This window comes from Candoia aspera, chromosome 1 (genome assembly GCF_035149785.1).
Source record: "Candoia aspera isolate rCanAsp1 chromosome 1, rCanAsp1.hap2, whole genome shotgun sequence".
NCBI lineage: Eukaryota > Metazoa > Chordata > Lepidosauria > Squamata > Boidae > Candoia > Candoia aspera.
The window spans coordinates 257503755-257524798 of NC_086153.1; the positions used below are offsets into that span (position 1 = coordinate 257503755).

At 38.7% G+C, this 21044-nt stretch overlaps 1 protein-coding gene across 2 annotated transcripts in view; it reads right to left on the reverse strand.

The window, feature by feature from the left end:
* Positions 1 to 21044, reverse strand: part of LUZP2 (leucine zipper protein 2) — a 376168-nt gene that overhangs the window by 84617 nt on the left and 270507 nt on the right. For both annotated transcript variants that reach the window (XM_063293144.1, XM_063293139.1), the window contains one exon: positions 6252 to 6314. In XM_063293144.1, the coding sequence (XP_063149214.1) occupies positions 6252 to 6314 (63 nt within the window). The remainder of the gene's footprint in view (positions 1 to 6251; positions 6315 to 21044) is intronic.

The window sequence follows — 21044 nt, forward strand, 5'->3', positions numbered from 1 at the left end:
TGTGCATGTTTTGCTGAACAGCTTAGAATCAACCTTTCTCATGTAGTCCCAGGGATGATGGTACTAACATTCCCACTATTCCCAGGCTGCATGGAGATGCTTAGAGTTGTAGTCTCAACATACCTGGAAGATACCTGATGGACACAAGGCTGGTTTAGAATGAGCTGTATATTTGAATCTATATACCTTTCACCTTAAAACTGAAGGGCAGATTATGGAAGGAACTACTTGATAAGAACTGATTAAATCAGACCATTGAGATATTTATCCCTTAGATGCACCCTAACACAATTAGCTAGTACCAAGTTGGTCTACTTTATCTGACAGAGGAAGGTAGCATTCAAGGTATCCCCAGGTTGTCTTGTCTTGTCCATGTAACAAGAGAACCTGGAATTGATATGATAATAAACAAACAACCAAGTAGCTGGCATTGTGTACATGAACTTCTGCACAATGTTCTCCTCCTAAGTCCCTCCTAGACCTTCTGTAATGACTGCAACACTCTATCACCATTAAATCCAATTCTTACCTAAATGCAGTAGAAATCTCTTTAATGGAAGAAGCGTACAGAATGGCAAAAAAATTGTGAATGAAAGTTCCTGTGCTTTCCCTAATTAAACAGCACAATGAGTACATGATTCCCCCTTCCTTGCTCTGGTATGCAGCCCCCCTTTCCTCAGTTCATGCCAGTCTCTTAACTCCAGGTGTCTCCAACAGCTCAGCCAGTTGACCTTGGGTATAAGAGATAGTCCAAACATGATGTATTCTCACTCCTGAATGTTCCCCCTCCCACTCTACTGACTTGCAAGTTTCTACACATGTTGACTTCAAGCATGCAAGTCCAATCAGATGTTCTGGGAATGTTTGATTGGGGAGCATGACACCCTCCTAAATCCAGATAGGAGATTCCACAGAAGGTTGTGGAGAATGACAGGGCTAAGATCCTGTGGGACTTCCAGATCCAGACAGACAGGCAGATACTGGCCAATCAACCAGACATCATGGTAGTAGACAAGGACCAGAAGACAGTGGTGGTGATAGATGTAGCGGTGCCAAGGGACAGCAACATCAGGAAGAAGGAGTATGAGAAGCTGGAGAAGTACCAGGGCCTGAAGGAGGAACTAGAGAGGATGTGGAAAGTGAAGGCCAAAGTGGTCCCAGTGGTGGTAGGGGCACTCGGGACTGTGACCCCCAAGCTGGGAGAGTGGCTCCAACAGATCCCAGGAACAACATCAGAGCTCTCTGTCCAGAAGAGTGCAGTGTTGGGAACAGCTAAGATACTACACAGAACCCTCAAACTCCCAGGCCTCTGGTAGAAGACTTGAGGTTGAGGAAGACACGTACCATCCATAGGGGTGAGAAGGGTGTTTGTGTGTGTGTGTGTGTGTGTGTATGTATATGTATACATACATACATACATACATATATACAGTCACTTCTGGCTAGATGACATTTCTTGTCATCTCTGTTGATAAGTCAGTATTTGAAGTATTTTAACTCATGATTAAAATTCAGCATAATATAACCACTCTGAAGTTACCCAGGCTGTTTGAAATATATAGCTCATAAAGTGCTTTTTTTTTAATCATTAGATTCCATATGCATCTGTTGTTCCAACCTCCTGCTGTGCAAGAGGAATCTATTGCAGATCCTGTTATCTCAAGAAAATTCACAGCCAGGCAGGTTTATTTTTAAACACATCTGCCATTATAAAATATATTTTCCCTTGGAAAGATGATCAGTGAGCAGTTCCAGAAGATTGTCACTTCAGGCCTCCATGATAAAACTAAGATTTACTTACAGTGAATACTCAAAGGCACAGGCTTAATACCTTACACTGTAAAGGCAAATTCCCTGTTCCCCATTTAAATTAAGCTATTGTGTTACCTTATTGACAGTTACTGTATGCTGAAATGCATGTGTGTGTGTATTACAACAAAACATACAAGATAAAAGCAATCCATTAAAAAATTATCAAAGGTGTTGTACCTAAAAGAAAAAGGATGTACAGAAGAAAACTGCTGGTGGTCCAAGAGTGGCACTATTAAGACTACAAGTCCCAGAATTCCTGGCCTTGTTGGCCACATGAACAGAAGAATTGAGAAAGGCTGGGTTAATGCATTCAGACAACAAAACAGAGGAGAGAAAGAAGAAAGGGCACTATTTTATAAATATTTCATAATTTTGATTAGAAAAGGCAACAGTAATGTGCTGGTGGTTATAATATGCTGATCTGGATTGCTATGTTGCTCTGTCACCAAAACTGGACAGTAGCTGTTTTCAGAGGACAACAATAGACAATGTCACTATCTATTACTCCCCCACTCATTGACAAAGTGACCACAGAGTGCTTTTTCTTGTTTCATTCCTGAGGTACGCTTTCCCATTTTTGATCCTCCAGTCTCCTTTGGGCAATAGACTTCAGTTTGTTGAAGTTCATTGACTGTTTCAGCTGAGGAAGGACTGTCCCTTCAACTGAGTTAATGCTTACCTTTTTCCCTATTACCTGTTAGAGCTGCCTTTTACTCTGAATGCTATAATCATACAATAGCCTTGTAAATAGAAAGTTGCTGATTTGAAACACAACCAACAACTTCCTCTACTTTATCCTCCTCTTTTGGTTAGCCTGAGAATCCTACTTTTCTCTGTCATTTTGAAAAATAAAATAAAAAGTCTGGCACCATACCTTTTCTTCATTTTTCCAGTCACTCGAGATAGAAGCATTTCACTCCCACCTCCCTTAGATGATTTGGAAGTTGTGGGTGATACCCTTATACCTTGGTGATTGAACAAGTGATGACTACAGGACCTACTAAAAAAGGAAGCACCCCACCCCCCCAAAACAACCTTTTTGTTGCGCCTATGTCTATGTGTGTTTCTTTAACTTTGCATATTAAAATTCATTTAACTTTGTGTATGTGTGCAGGAAGACTCACCCATGGTAAGGAAAGTGATTGGCAGTGTCTTTCCTGGAGTAGAAAAGTGGGTGGGTGCAGTAGCATGGGAATTGTTCAGTGGGACAACATGGTAGCTTGCAGTCTGGACTAAACACCTTGGACATCCCTGCTAAAGTGTCTCAATCCAGGCATGATGTTCTTAAACCATTTCAGAGTCAATCCAACATGAGCACAGAATCGAGTAGTTTAAATGGTAAATGCAAATAAAATAAAATAAAAAAGCAATGGTGAATGCTTCTTGCTACCTCAGTTTTTAAGTAGAATGGGCAAATTCCACAAATGATTGGGTGCAAGTTTGTCTTGATTTGAGGAAGGTGGTGCCCTTCCCCATTCCACATGTGGGAATAAAGCAGACTAGTGATTGAGTCATAACTTTGAAATGGGTAACAGATGAGAGTCCCACACTGCCCCTGAGGGAAATAAGCTGCTTTAGGCAAGTCAGGAGAGGCAGCGTGGGATGCTCAATTTATCCTCTGCCAGTGCAGAATGGGGAGGTGGTGCAGAACAAAATTTCCAAGGAATTGTAGCCATTCCTATTAGCATTTATTTAGGTGGCTATGTTACTACGTTTAATGCTTGTTCAGCTTTGGGAATCAATTTAATCTGACCTTTTAAGAATTGAAAATAGAAGCCCCCTACCTCCTAGAGAAAGATGCATATGTCATTTCCCAACAATTTATTTTGGATTATGTTGAAACAGCAGCTCTGAAAATGTCCTTTCTTTTTGGCAATTATTATGGATGAATGGTGGTGGTAATAAATTTGGATTAAACTGTATTATTGTCCACAGAAGCAAGAGTTTCCTTTTAGCATATGGATATTCCCTGTTTTTTGTCATTTTGTTTTGCTCTCAGCATTGTGCAAAAAGAAATGCAAGCATTACTGAATTCCTTAGGTCAACAGCTACAGAGAAAGTTAAATTGAACTGAAGTAATACATTATGCTCAGCATTACCTTTATTTAATACTGTGTTGCAAACATGCTTCAAGTTTAAGAGTTTACCTGGTCAGTCTGTTTATGAAGCACAGGCAAACTTTTGCTTTAATTTTGGCATGTTTCCAAAAGAAAGTGTTGTGGTATCAAATATTCTGCATTATTGTTATCTAGCAAATCCATGCTAAGTTATATACAATTATTTGCCTTTATAGCATGAAGTAGATGTTCCAAAGGCCTTCCAAAGAATCTTAAGATGTTGGAAAGCTTACTAGTAACTCAATTTTTCAGAAAATGAATACCACCAAGCAAGATGTACCCAAAGAAGCTCACCCATGGCTACTGGTATTTTTCTGTAACACATGTTATTTATATTCTAGAGAAGAGTTTCAACTGATAAGGTGATAGTAAGGTATCACAGGGACCTTCATGAACTCTGCACATTCTAGAACATGATCTCAATTCTTTTATAGGATGTAGAGAATCTTCTGATGGAGCAGAAGAAGCAGACAAGCAAGATTAAGTATCCCTTGAAGTTAAGATGTTTGAAATCCACTGACATAAATAAGAATATTGTTTAGTTGGGGATAATATTGTGAAACATGAAAACAAATATAAGTTGGAAACAGTGCAACACCATAATGTAAACTAGGCTGAATTGCCTCCAGTAGTTATTGACACAAATCTATTCCATCATAATATATTGCCTTGCTAATTCCTGAAGATAGAAGCATGTTCATTAACCATTTCCCAGATCAGCAATCCTGAGAGAGTGCAAAAAGCCAAAGTTAACAGCTAAAGTCAACGAATCAGTCAATCACTTATAAGCAAAACAGCCAACAGTTGATTGCACTAAGAACTCAAACCTATTGGTTGTATTGAAGACACTGCAAGCAAGAACATGAGATTGGATGAGTATGTGAAAGTAATTCAAGGTAATTCCATGATTATCTGAGCTATTAATCTGGAAAGAGTTGTTCTTCATTCTTATTAGATGTATTGTAACATGATCATGCAAATGCTATAGCAGTAGGACAAGGGATGACTATTGAAATGCACTTCATCTACTATACTTGAGCCATGGAGCTAAATTATTTGAAAAGTTGAAGGTATCTGTCCCCTTTTCTTTGAATAAGAAACAGCATTATTTATGTGATCACACCAAGATCCACATTTTATCATGCCTCTCGATTCCGCATGGAAACTAAAATTAAGCTTATTTGCTACCCCCCAAAAATATAATAATAGTTAATGGAGATTTGAAATAATATATTGTACTTTTCAATTCTACTGCAATCACCTGTGCTTTTTATAATTGTGAAAGTACCATTTACCCATGATTTTAAAAGGCTACGTTTTTAGATAAAATTGCTGATCTCAGAAATTTATACCAAATCAGTGTTTGGGTTTATTTTTTAAACAGCTCAGCTTATTGTCAAAGCCAGGCTGAAATGGAGGCCTAAAACCATATAAATGAATGATAATCGCATACATAAATAATTGTGAACATGGAGAAAAAAGCCATCCATCTCTGTAAGAAATCGCCCGCAGTGTGTGGGCTGCCTAGTGCTACTCCAGTGATCGAGATAGTAAACAAACAAGTAAATTAATGTTATGAAAAAGAAAGTAAGAATATTTTGGCACTACCAAACACTCTGAAAAATCTTGTTCAGACACTGAACCAGGTGCAGAAACAATTTAGTACTGAACACTTTCTAAATTTCTTTATTTCAGTACCATATTTTATCAATTTCATCAAATAATAATAAAACTATGTGTTGGTGCCCAAATGATTTAGCAGAGCATAGCTGCCTTGTAACTACTACTATTACTATTACTACTAAATTGAGAATACTAAAGACATATGTTCCCATAACTAGGTCCTTAAATTATTTGATTTATGACCTGGAGCAATAGATTCAGTTTCTTTTGTCACCACTGGGATGAGAACTTTCATGAAATTCCAACTTTAATCCTTTGCACTGGTTTGTTGTGAGAGCTCTGGAAATAAAATAAAATAATTTTTTTTTTTGACCAGGCAGTCCAATACAATCCAGAATTATGGCTTATTGAGAAAAGGAGCCCTTGTTTAGAAAAATTATTGTCCTCCCCAGATTCTGTTTGTGCTGGTAGGCTTTCAACTCTGTTGGCACCATTTTTGTCTTTAATCACTCACTCTTAGAACTTGTGTGAACATTTTGGAATTTAAGGTGCATTGATATCAAGCAAATCCTCTGGAATGCCTCGGGATGGATAAGGTATTCAAAAGCCACAGGACAATTTACTGAGGGGGGGTGTTCTATTTAGCTGTCCTTATTGGGGTCAGAATAGTACTTTTAAAAAAAATACATTTTTTCTTACCTCTTCTGCATGAATTCCACAAAGCTTGTTCCCTGACAGGAGTTTATTTTTCAGGCTTTTGTTCTAAGGAAAGGGGAGAAATAGTTTTGATGTTATTAGCGTGAATTCAAATATTAAGAAATTATTTTAACTATGTTAGCATAAGATATGAAATGTGATTTCAAGCTGGCTATGAGGAATCTATCTACCTACCTACCTGAAATCTAAATAGATAATGTCACAAGCATCATTATACACTTAAGGTCATTTGTGGGACAGAAAAACACACTTATTTTTGACAAGTCTTAGCTGATGGTGGCATCTGGCTGTCTTGCCTAGGCTCAGAAGCTAGGAAAGATGGGGCCTGGTTGGAAGACTTCCATGAAATACCAGGGCTGTAGGCTAGATAGAGTAGTAAAGATAAACAAACAAACCTGGGAGATGACAGTGGCAAATGATTTCCATATTGCTGCCAAGAAAACTGCACAGATATATCCACAGAGCCACCAGGAAGTCGGCTTGACTTGAACTAAACTTACCTTTTTACCTTTCCCAAAAAGATAATCCTCTAAGGAAGAAAGTAGGTCTTTGAGTAGCTTTGATGTGGGGTAAAAAAGGATGATAGTGGAATCCTGCCCCATCTTTTCCTGATTGACGTAACAAAAGCAATCCTCACTCAACTTTACTTTTCACTTTCCAAAATGAAGAATATTTGTTTTGTTTTTTAAAGATATTTCGTCAAATAATTTCTAAATTATTTTCATTTATTCATGAATTATTTTTCACACACCACACTGAGTTGTTGCTAGTGCTACTCTATCATAGACATGCCAGAGTATGTGATCCAACCCACCCTCATGTGCTGAAAACACCTTTGATGGAATTATACCAATCAGCCCTTCTATCCAAAGAAGCACACACACTTGTGGCCTGACATCTTCTATGAGTAATACATTTAGTGGCAGTACTCAGGAGCCCAGTAGATCCAGGGCTTCTCCATAAGATTTTACCTTATTTTATTTGTTAGATATGTACCCCACCTTTTCTCTAGGAGTTCAAGCTGGCCTACATTCCTTCCTCCAGTTTTTCCCTCAGCAACAACCCTGTGGGTAGAACTTGAGCTGAACGAGAGAGAATCACTGGCACAAAGTCACCTAGTGAGCTTCTATGGCTGAGAGTACACTTAACTGGACTTGACTAGATCTCCCCAGTCTTAAACCAAGGAGGAATTTCAGACCAATGGGAATTACTTGTGGAGAAGCTTTATATAGGACCTATTCACATGCATAGGACTGTTTCACATAGCTTCTGAATGTGGCTTCCAGTATACAGTATGTGGCTGCTAAGGACTTTGCTTCTGGGGAATACTACAACATTCTCACTTCAATTCCATTGGTGAGAAGTAACCTTGGCATGGAGAATTAACATACAAAGATCCTTCCACATGGCCATTGCCTTTCAAACTTGATAAAATAAGCACCATGAGGTAGCAGCAAAAACCACTCACACAGGATGCAAAAGGTGTGTTGGCTTTATCTTCACAGATGCTACTTGAAATCTTAATTCTATTTATTAGTATATAATGTTATACTAGTAATGTAATAATGTTATACTAGTAATATAACAATGTTCTCCTATAAACAGGAATGAACACACTTTTAGTTCATTGCTTTTGAATCAAAATACACATATAAAATTTTCCAAATACTTTGTAACAACAGTTATACCAAACTCTTTAATCCTTTCCATACCTACATTTTCTGTCCTCATTTTACACAGAAACCCATTACTATCTATATTTAACTACATGTGGATATTAAGGAGCCTTATGAAAAAAATTAAAGTGGTTTCTAATGGATCTTATATATTTTTAAATACCATACTACTCCATAGAGAGGAGCTTACATAATGAATATTGCATTATATATATATATATATAAACATTTATGACATTGACATGGTGAGCAGATGTTATAGATACAGGATGATCCTTTCAAGTAAAGTGACAGGCATATTGCAAAAGTCCTTTCAGACAAATTCAGATTCCCCAATTCTCCCTTTTCTGGATCAAATGTACTAATAATGCAACACCCAGAGAGTACATAATGAACTAGGATAGAAGTTCTTTTGAAAGGATCAATTTTAAATAGGAAAACAGGAAGGAGAATTCATCAAGTTGGTTTTCCTGCCAAATGGGAAACATTGATTTCTTTGGATATAAAAATGAATTTATATTCCTGCATGAGAAAAAGACATTTTCAGTTCTAAATGCAGGTCACATGCAAAAGAAGATTAAGCACCTTGTAATATTACCAGTGCTAATTAGTTTAACCACTCTCCCTTCCCAGTTCAGTGCAGCATCCCTCTTAAAAATAGATGTCAAAATAAAACATACTAGATACAGGTAATCCTGCTGATGCTGTATGCTTGGACTTTCAAAAAGCCTTGTGTAACTTTCCTTATCAAAGGCTCTTGAACAAATTTAGGAATCAGTGGATAAGGTACTCTGTGTTTTTACTGGTTAAAAAACAAAAGGATAGTTTTCTCAATAGAGGGAAGTAAGAAGTGGAGTATCTCAAGGTCTGTGTTGGGACAGGTGCTTTTTAATATCCATAACTTATCTTGACTTAGGGCTAAGCAGTGAGCTGACCAAGTTTTCAGGAGACACTAAACTATTCTGACTGGTCAAAATCAAATATGATTGCGAAGAGTTAAAGAAAGATCTCTTCAAGCTGGGGAGTGCTCAACCAAATGGCAAATGTGATTTAATTTAAGTACATGCAAAGTGATGCACATGGGGACAACAAGCAAACACCCTGATGAGAGAGGGAGGGAGAGAGAGAGAGAGGAAAATGAAGTCAGGGGGTATTTGTTTGTTGTCCCACAGTTGCCATGGATAACTTTTCCCAAACTGCTATCTTCAAATGTACTGAATTACACTCATCATTCTCCATGTGACCACTATTGTTGGGAAATGTTAAGAGTTTAGACTGATACTTCTGGATCATGGCAGATAACATATTTTACCTGAGCACCACTAGTTAATCTGTTATGTACACTGTTTGGAATCATTCATAGTAAAGTACTATCCAGTCATCCTGGAGCACACCTTCTCTTTTAAAGAGGAAGGGTGACTTCTAAACTTGGGTTCCCTCTCCTACCTTCCTCTAAGAACAATTCTTTCCAAGGTCAGGAGTTCCCAACCTTGGAAAGGTCCAAAGAGTAGGCATCATGATGAAGGATCCAGTGGACTCAAAACATTTCTGGGCTTTCCCCATATATCCAAACGGCCATACAATTCCAACTAGGTGAAACATTTCACATAGAAAATGAGATATTAAAAGATAAGAACCACCCATAGTCCCCCATATGAGGGAGATGGGCAGTGATAAGAATATGATAAAGCAAGCAAGCAAGCTTTTCCACAGTTTCCTTTCTGGTTTCAATGAGTTTGCATGGTACTGACATAATTATTGCTGTTTTCTAAATTAGTAGACAGGTACATTTCAAACCAGTATCAATTCATGGAATTTTAATAAATGGAGCCAGGTGAGAATGCATTTTGATCTGAAATCATATACTTAGGATTTCATCTCTCATCTTTTTTATATATACAAACGATGTTGACAATGGAAATCTTTTCTTAAAAGGAGGCAAAAAAAAATCAATAGCTCCTCTGAGAATGAAAACTTAAAAGAGACTGAATTTCTCTCTCTCTCTAGAAGAAAAGTATTATTATACTGTTTGTGTGTGCCCACATGCTCCATTACTTTTCATACTGCATCCAAACATACTTTAAAAATGAAATATGTGAACTCTTTCAAATGTGAACCAGCTGTAAACGATATGGAAACCTGTTCCTTAGGCATTTGGTTCTTCTACTTATGCACCCTGCAGTATCAGTGCAAATTTATTGCTAGCTAGTAATAGCATTCTCCAAAATATATGCACAGGAAACACATTGCCAATTGAAACCGAATATTAATTGTACTCAATAAACAGATTTAAGTCCATATCCTAATGGAAACTCTGAAAGTTTGATTTGTAAATTAGACACTTCTTTATCCAAATAAATGGGCTTAAATAGCCCAATTGGGGGGGGAAAAATCCCAAGCACTGTTTACATTTGAATTTCCCTCATGTGTCTTTTGCAGAATTTCTGGGCAATGACAGCATCCAGCATCTTGTTTCACACACATTTTAACATGTTCTCGTCTATTACCCAGTGAAAGTATCTCCTTCTGCAATGATAAATTGCTTCAAGCTGCTTTTTGCCGGTGTGTGTGGCATTGTGAAGCAATGAAGAGTAACCAGGGGATTACAATACAGAGAACTCAATATGTCTATTCCTATCACAACTTTTGTTTTCAAAGCATTCAGTCTCCGAACAAAAAGAAAGTTATTTTGCCATGTGCTAATTGAGTTTGTCCCTGACCAAGACTCCTGTAAAAATTGGTATTTCAGCATCACATTTAAGCAGAACATGAGATTTCTCAAGAATTCATTTTATTCTTGCAATCATTTCACTGGGACTGGATTTTTTTTTTTTTAAGATTTTTTTTTTTAAAAAAAACATTAATGCACAGACATAAGCTCTAGGTTCTCTCCTTCCCTCTCCTCCCTTTCAGTGCTTCTGAAATGGCCATGCAATATATGACTTTGCTTTGTCATATAACAATTCTGTAGGAGCAGAAGGAAAGAAGTTTCTTTACAGAGCCTGGAGCTGACGTACATCAGCTTGCTAAAGGTTAAGGGTTAAAGGTTAAACTTTAAACTCCTCTCATCTGTCTCACAAATAATAATACAAAATAGTAATAATGCCATCCCTTTTTTTTTGGTGGCGGGGGGAAAGAAACAATGAATGTTAGACAGATTTTGCTTGTGACTAGCATTCATCCTGCTATGCATTCCTAAACTGCTGGGGATCCCCAGCAGCTTCCAGAGGATGTTGCAGTCAAATTATTTTACCAACTATTACCAAGAAGAACACAATTCTTTCGTTACCAAAATCCAGTTGGGATAGAAAGAAACAGTTGCTTTCCAAATGTTTTGGACTTTAGTGCCTATCAGCTACCACAAGCATGGAAAGCAGCAGGAGATTGGGGAAGCTGTAATTCAAAACAACTGGAAGGTACCAAGGTCTCCTGGCTCTGATAAGACAATTGCTAAGCTTCTTAATACTTATCAATTCTTATGTCCTGCCACAGGCATTTTTGGTTGATGGGTTGATACTACATTTTTGTACAGACAGCCTCAAGAAATAAGCTAGCAACACAGTTTTAAAAGCGCTGCAAAATTACTTAATAGTAAATATCTCCCTCAGGTTATGTATGGTAACATATAAACTGGAATTGGGATTTGTCTACCTGTTTCTTATTCTTTTGTGAAAGGTGAAAGTTCCCCTGTGCAAGCACCGAGTCATGTCTGACCCTTTGGGGGGACGCCGCTTTCACAATTTTTTCTTGGCAGACTAGAGCGGGGTGGTTTGCCATTGCCTTCCCCAGTCATCACCTTCCCCAGCAAGCTGGGTGCTCATTTTACCAACCTTGGAAGGATGGAAGGCTGAGTCGACCTGAGCCGGCTACCTGAGAGAGAATCCAGCTTCCGCTGGGATCAAACTTGGGTCATGGGGAGAGTTTAGGTTGCAATACTGCCACCTACCACTCTGCGCCACATGTGACACAGAGTGGTAGGTGGCAGTATTGCAACCGAAAACTCTCCCCACAACCCGAGTTCGATCCCAGTGGAAGCTGGATTCTCAGGTAGCAGGCTCAGGTCGACTCAGCCTTCCATCCTTCTGAGGTTGGTAAAATGAGCACCCAGCTTGCTGGGGAAAGTGATGACTGGGGAAGGCAATGGCAAACCACCCCGCTCTAGTCTGCCAAGAAAAAATTGTGAAAGCGGCGTCCCCCCAAAGGGTCAGACATGACTCGGTGCTTGCACAGGGGACCTTTCACCTTTTTTTTTTCTTATTCTTTTAGATTTTAAGAGACAAGGAATTCCAAAAAACTACTCCTACAGACAAACTATATAGAAAAGAGAGAATTGGGAATGTGGCATAAATTTATTTTCATGTTCAGCACAATTTTAGAGATGTAAAACTATTGTACTATCCTGTCAGGGAAGAAGAGGTCAAGGGAATGATGTATCTCCAAAAGATAGTGTGATTAATTATAAACCAATCTGGAGAAAAGCTGCAGCAGAAGGGCTACCCTAAGGCTAGAACTCTTCATTTCAAATTAAGAAAGAAATTTAAAATAACTTCTATCCAGTGTTAAAGCAGAAAGTACTACATTCAGTAGTATCTGTGCTACAGTTGCTATGATTATTTTGCTAAGATATTTATATAAGGAATTGTAAAATTTCCAGATACTTGCATGGCATTGCACACCACCAGGGCACTACATGCCCACACTGCAGGTTATATGATTAAATTGCCAACAAAATATTATGCAATCTACATTACAAAAATCATACTTTGAATCTACAAATAAATGTAGTTTCCTTGGCAAAACTTCCTCTTTTTAAACTTTCTCTTAACGGAGAAGTCTTCAAAGCAAGAAGGTAATATGAAACATCCAGGTAGAGAGAAATATATGTAATATTCAGCTTAAATGGAAAGCATTGAACTATATCTAAAGGGAAATAGGAACCTGCTTTATACTAGGTCAGACTATGACTAGGTCTCCATAATATAGAAAGTCAAAGTAAAGATTCCTCATCTTCTTTTAATGAGCTATGAAGCCAGTCTTGCGGCTCAAACCATGATTAACGGTTTAGCATGCTGTGCAAACACATGAAGTGATAGTTAATTCAATAAATCTATGATTAAGCAAACTTGGTTTACTACAGTGCGAGAATACTATCTATTTATTCAACTGGTCCAATATTGTCTACTCTGGCAGTAACTCTCCAGTGTCTCCCCCATGCAAGTATCCTTCCTGTCATCAGCTTCCAAATCTTTGTAACTAGAAATGCCAGATATTAAATCTTGTGCATTCTGTATGCAAAACTTTGTGCTGAGCTATAGGCGGAGAGCCATGTTATTCTAAGGTAGCCAAAAATCAGGAAGAGTCTGGTTGTACCTTTTCAGACTAACAAATTTTATTAAAAGTCATAAGCTTTTGTGAGCTACAGCTCATTGCATCAGATGCAATGGAGCAGCTAAACTGATGTAGGATTTACATTTGGATGAGGTGCCAGGAGATGAAGTGAGCTGTTGTGTTGCTCACAAAAGCATATGTTTTTAAATACAATTTGTTAGTCCAAAAAGGTACAACCAGACTCCTCCTGATTTTTGATGCTGAGCTATATAATTTCTAAGAACAAAGATAAAGGTAAAGACTTCTAGGAACTACATCAACATGTCCATGTGGGTTTTTTCAACAACAATACCATGTACTTAAAAAATGGTTATGGATAAATAATTTTGATTGGCAAGCCAAATCTGTCTAAACCTATGCATTCAAAAAACAACTCCTTGCTTGCCACTCCTCAAGGGACTGGTGCACCAGTGATCATATTAGAAACTTGCTGACAGAATGATGAAAAATGATATCATCTTTACTTATTAAAGCTATACTCTACAAATCTCACTAGATGACAGGTTAAATTTATCAAGGACCCTCATGGGAAACTGTTGTTAGGAGCAAATGAATGTTGTGTTCACTGTTGGAATGTTCTTTGGTACTGCTCAGTTGTGACCTCACCGTTCTGACAGGTAGCTTTTTCATCTTGATTATATTGATGACATTCCCTCTTCTGCAATGTTTGAAGAATAGTTAGTTGTGCTTAGGGTGGGTAAGTAGTCTAGCTGTGTTGCCAGCTCTCAAAGTGCATTTACAGTAAAGAGACAATAATATTAGCAGAATACTCTCTCCTAGTTCGTTTTTTAACCATGCTTTTTATTAATTGAACTATTGCTTTGCGCTATGTGGTGTATCATCAAGCTATGCTAATTAGTATCACATAGAATTCCTTTGAGGTTTACCTCTCATGACTTAGTGACAATGATTATCATGGTGATAACTGTTCTCCTAGAGTTAACTTAATTCATAATTATTTTTTTAGAAAAAAAAAAAGCAATATAATCAAAATAGCTCTTCTGAACATTTAGGGAGTCTTCTGTTTAAGTATGTTTGAAAAAGGATATATCAATATTCAATCAATATTCTTTTGTAATCTTGGATAAGCCACATTGATAGGTGCCTTTCTTTCTGTTGCTACACCTGATCTTATAGCATATAATCAATTAAAATCTCGACTCAGTCAATAAGCATACATGGGAAGAAGGAGTCTCGTAAGTCAGATACTTATGTCAAGTTATAAGGGTTCAAAAACTCCTTCATATAGGGGGTAGGAATGCAAAACAAAAGAAATGGAGTTGCAGTATTTTTAGTGCTGTATGAAATGCTGACAGACACCACATCAGAATGAAACCTAGGGTGAATGTGCTTTGTTAGATTGGTGTTTATGTGAGTCTGATGACACCAGTTAGCTGACTAACTCAGCTCAGAATGAGGGCTCAGCCTGGGGAGTTATGGATGTATTATGTTGTCTCCCCAAAATTTATATCTGTCAGCACCTGATCATTCGAGCATTCACACAATCACAGTCAGGAGGCTGGGACTCCTTTAACTGTTTTAATGAAGCATAATGAATGGTACAGAAGGCAAGCTGCGAATAAAGATTTCCCGCTCAAACCTAACTTAAAAACTACATTCCCTTAGTTAGTCCCCTTTCCCATGGAACCATGTCACCCCCCCCCCCATCCAGATGGTATTCCTGGCATATCTCAACCCCGTGTCCTTGATGTCCTCCATAGCCATAATAAACCACTTCACACTCCAACTTCACACCCCCTCCCATCTGGCGACACAGATTCTATTCCTTGGAGAAGGAAATGATGGTAGATGCTCCGATAAGGGTTTCTGTAAAACCTTTGATCGGGGAGATCTGACAATATCTATCACCCTGGAAAGTTAACTCATACACTGTTCTGGAACAGGAAGAGTTACCAGGACAATTTGAGTAAAAGGAAGAAAATAAAACTGTTCAAGGCATCCCAAGCTACACCTTTCCTCAGTGTACCTCAGAGTTAACACACTGGAAAGCATGGAGGGTGAGAGAGCATTCTTAAGGCAAGAAATGGAAGGACTTCACCAACCCATATTAGTATAGAGCCAACCTCCTACAACTCACCTCAATTATAATAATTAGGAATAATACTTTGAATTAAATGTCCTGCAGAAGCTCCAAAACACATAAGTTAATAAAATGTGATTACACCTAAGTAAGTGTTTATGGTTACTGGTTATGATTGTACGTGGAAGTCTAGTGGAAAGTAGGACAGCATCTGAATCTCTACTCCAAACACTCCAGTTTTTTTCTTGTGGTGATAATAAAATTGGCCCAACTGTAACTCTGTAACTCTGAGTAGCTTTTAAAGGCACCTCCCATTCAGAGCACAATACAGTAATCAAGCACAGACAATCTAAAAAAATCCATGTTCTCTCTATAAAGAAAAATCAGATGTATACTTTTCCACAGTTATATTATACAAACTGTTCAAATAAAACTAGTTCAATAACAAAATAAAACTGTTCCAGTTTGGTCTAGTGGTTAAGGTGCTGGGCTAGAAACCAGGCGACTGAGAGTTCTAGTCCTACCTTAGGCCTGAAAGCCGGCTGGGTGACCCTGGGCCAGTCACTCTCTCTCAGCCCAACTCACCTCACAAGGTTGTTGTTGTGGGGAAAATAGGAGGTGGAAGGAATATTAGGTACATTCCCCGCCTTGAGTTGTTTATAAAAATAGTAAAGGTGGGATAAAATTAATTAAATAAAATAAAAACTAGTAAATATGACACTAACCTTTATTGAAATACAAAATAAGTGAATAATTAAGACAATATAGATGCAAAGGGGTAATGAATATAAGCAGTGAAGAGTTTCCATCCTCCTATCATTAAAAAGGTTTAACAAGTAAAAAAAATGTTTGCAGTATTATTGCATAATTCAGTTATTTAATGTCTTGGATCTGTAATGGCAATAAAAATGTTGGTTGTTGGGTAGATGAACAGGGGCAATAAGCTGAAAGAAAAACCATGCAGTGAACAGATTACGGTCTTAGGCTGTTGAGGACCTCAGTGGGACAAGAATGCAAGCCTTCTAAGCTGGACACAAGGCCAAAAACTAATAAGCAGTCCTGCCAGAGCTCAGATACTCAAATAGGAATAGTGTTACAGTATTTTGGTGTAGTGCTTTGTATGGTGTGCATATTCTTTTTGACACCTCCCCCCTCCCCTCCCCCATGGAATTGGCATTCTGTCTCTCAAGCTCTAATAGAATAGTCTTCATATCGGTCCAAGCAGTGACATCTGCCGAGGGTGGGGGGAAAGGGGTCAGAATGATGAAAGCAGCATTGTGGTATTGTGTCATAAGCTCCACCCCTTTTCTATGTATTCTGCAATGTTGCATGAAGGTCAAAAGGGGCAGACCTTGCCATGCAACGAAAGCAGCAAGGCTTGTGGATGCAACTGGGTCCAACCAAATAAGTAATCCAAATAATGACTCCTTTATATTTACACCAATGGTACTAAACATTCTTCAACCCAATTGTGGGAAGTTTTGACAGCAACATTAAAATTTGGATGGGACCAAAATTAAAGTAAGTAAGAAAGAAAAATGCATGTCTCTTAGGTAAGCACAGACATCAGTTGACAAAGACATATCCTTACATCAGAAGGGAGTCCCACAGGATTCAATGAGGTGTGATATTTATAAGATTGCAGCTTTTTAATATAGAATTAAACAGTACATCAATTGCCTATAGCACCACAAATATAATTATACAAGCAGCTCCTTCAAAAAGAACCCTTTTTTTCTCCCTAGCAACTTAAGGAAACATTTTTCCCTCTGTGAATGTTTGCATAAATTGTTATTTGCACAGCACATTATACAAGCCTATTCAGATGTGAAGTCTATCATTGAATTCTATTCCTGGGTTAGTAGATACATGAAAGAAAGGACATAAGCAAAATCTGTCAGTACTGCTTGCCCTTGCAACTTAGAAGTAGCTCCTGAAAAGAAATAAAAAATTTCTCAAGCCCCCTGATCACTGACTAATATACACAAAATTTCATCAGAGAAACACATCTGTAATTTATGCCTTTTACACTGTATGCACCAGAATGTTCAGCAAAGATAGCAAGTCTCATCTATAAATTATTTCTCACTCTCTTTCTTTTTCTTTCCATTGTTCAAGCAAATAATAAATTTTGGTGAAGGTAAAGCCCAATCATATGTTAAACAATACATGGTATATTTTTCTCAGTACTTACTAACACTTTTTTAATACAGAAAACTGCCATGCGGTCTTAAATGTATTCTTTATGGAATTCATGTTTTTATTTGATCAAATTTAATGGTCTGTGATGTATTTGATTTTACAGTTGTGAGTCTTTGATTGGGATGGCATTCACATTTCAAAAATAAAATCAAGGGTGTGTGTGTGTGTATGTATGGGGGCATACTTGGTGAGTTTGAAATAGTATGATGATAATAATTAATGGTGTAATGATAATTCAGTGAAGGAGTGCACAAAATGTATTTTGGTTTGCTCATATAAAATGAAAGTCCAAATGTCTCAAATGTTCTCAAATGTTCTCTAAACTCAAGGTCTAGACAGATCTAATCACAAGGACTGGATATGGATACAAGTTCAAGAGTGGAACTACCATCATCCACCTCCTCTACATGAATGACATCACCCTGTATGCTAAGAGAGAAACTGATTTGCTGATCCAACTGACATGGATCTACAGTGAAGACATTGGGATGTCACTCAGACTGGAGAGTGTGGCTGGATGGCAGTAAAGAGAGGGAAGGTACTTAAGACTGATGGGGTGGAACTACCAGCAGGCCACCTAGCAGAAATACAGACCAGCTACAAGGACCTTGGTATCCCACAGTCACATGGGAACCATGATGAGGAGGCAAGACAGCAACATCCAAATATTACCAAATGATAAAACAGCTCCTGAACAGCCAGCTCAACCAGAGTAACAAGATCCACCCAGTCAATACATACACCTTGCCAGTCATTAGACACCCTGACGGTATAGTGAGCTGGCTAAAGGAGGACATGGAGGCTGCTGATGTGAAGACCCGGAAGCTCCTCACAATGCATGGGGGTTTCCACCCCAAGTCCAACACCCAGAGACTGTACAGCAGCTGGAAAGAGGGCAAGCAGGGTCTGGTGAGTGTCAAAGCCACTGTCCTGGATGAAACCCAGAGCATCCAGGAGTATTTTGGTAAGATGGCACCCAAAGAGAATGCCTGAGAGAATGCCTGAGGCAGCAGCAGACATAGGAGGAAGATCAAGCAGAGGAAGTGCCATGGCAAGACAAGACCCTGCATGGGATGTACCATCGACAGATAGCTAAGGTGGCTGATCTTGGGAAATTCTACCAATGGCTGAAAAGGGCTGGACTAAAAGATAGTACTGAAGCACTGATCACAGCAGCACAAGAACAGACACTAAACATCAGATCCATAGAAGCAGGGGTGTACCACACTAGACAGGACCTGAGGTGCAGACTGTGGAGAGAGGCCTCAGAGACAGTTTAACACAAAGTGGCAGGGTGTAAGATACAGGCAGGAATAGCATACACTGAACTGCTGTACCAAGTAACTGGCATTGTGTACAGGAACATCTGCACTGTGTATGGGACAGTATACATATGCACCCTCTCAAGTCCAGATGGGAGATTCTGTGAGAGATTCCACAGAAGGTTGTAGAAAATGACAGGGCTAAGATCCTGTGGGACTTCCAGATCCAGACAGACAGGCAGGTACTGGCCAATCAACCAGACATTATGGTAGTAGACAAGGACCAGAAGACAGTGGTGGTGATAGATATAGCGGTGCCAAGGGACAGCAACATCAGGAAGAAGGAGTATGAGAAGCTGGAGAAATACCAGGGCCTGAAGGAGGAACTAGAGAGGATGTGGAAAGTGAAGGCCAAAGTGGTCCCAGTGGTGGTAGGGGCACTCGGGGCTGTGACCCCCAAACTGGGAGACTGGCTCCAACAGATCCCAGGAGCAACATCAGAGCTCTCTGTCCAGAAGAGTGCAGTCCTAGGAACAGCTAAGATACTGTGCAGAATCCTCAAATGCCCAGGCCTCTGGTAGAGGACCCGAGGTTGAGGAAGACACATACCACCCATAGGGGTGAGAAGGGATTTTTTGGGAGGGGGCATACTTGTTGAGTTTGAAATAGTATGATGATAATAATAAATGGTGCAATAATAATTCAATGAAGGAGTGCACAAAATATATTTTGTTTGCTCGTATAAAATGAAAGTCCAAATGTTTCAAATGTTCTGGATATAGGAAACCATGTGAATTTGGGACCAGCTCAGTTTATGTTCTCTCCTAGATATGATGATCCAAAGGCACAGAATTTGCACCTGCAAAAAGAATCATGTTGTCTTTCAGAAAATAATTTCATACAATCACTGCCAACACAGACGTTTTATTTTCCGGCAAACGTTATTTGTTTTGACCAGGATAAATCTTGATCTGTTTTCCCCAAATGAATACATCAAAGCAAACTACACTGAGCCCATCTTTAGGATTCTGTATATAGAAGAAACATTTTTCTTCCACTCCCCACAACATAGTATTCTGCAATTTTGTTAGGACTGATAGCCAAAATAAGCCACTTCCCATTTCTTCTTAAATGATGATTCTTTACATGGGTTTGATGGCACAGGAAGAAAAAAAAACGTAGAACTGATTGGCAAATAAATATGATTAAACATTTTTTTTTGGCATCCTAATATAATTTACTTTAAAGCAAGATGAAAGCCTGATTTATATAACTAATATTGAATCTGATTCCATCTAGGATGATATTCAGCCTTTCACTAGTACCACAGAGGAAAAAGAGATAGGGTACTCCTCGCTTAACAACCATTTGTTTAGCAATTGTTTGAAGTTACAGTGGCACTGAAAAAAGTGACTTATGACTGGTCCTCACACTTATGATTGTCACAGTGTCCCCATGGTCACATGATGGCAATTTGGGTGCTTGGCAACCATTGTGCATTTATGGCAGTTGCAAGGTTCCACAGTCACCTGATTGCCATTTGTGACCTTCCCAATCAGCCTCCAACAAGCAAAGTCAATGAGGAAGCTGGTAGGAGATTGCAAGTTGTGGTCATGTGACATCTCACTTAGCAACCGCAACTGGGACTGCTGGATCTGTTGTTGCTAAGCAGGGCAGTCATGTGTTGTTTTGCTTAACAACTGCTTCACTTAGCAACTGAGTTGCCCATCCTAATTATGGTCATTAAACAAGGACTACTTGTAATTTGCTTTAATACAGCTTACTATATGCATTCTAAGTAACCAATGGCAGAGGGGAGAAATAAATAAAAGGGGCAATAGAAAAAAAATAGCACACCCTCCAACATTGCTCCTGACATATACCCATATGTATTACAGAGTTCTTATAACAAGTCTTTCCATTTATTTCTACCTGGCTTACATCAAATGGGATTCAAGGGAACACACTCCTTTAATTATTTTCTCCATGTGTGAAACATTTCCAACTGAAACAAAGCAATGGATTTAAACAGAGAATTGCATTTTGCAGTACTGCATTTGGAGATGCCAGATAATTGCTTGGGTTATGCAGAATTGTCTAGCAAGGAAGCCTGGGAGTTGTTCTATCCTTCCCTCTAATGGGGGTGATTGGGAGGGTCTAGAGGGGCTCACAAGAGAAGTCAAACTGGAACACCTTTTTAGAATCC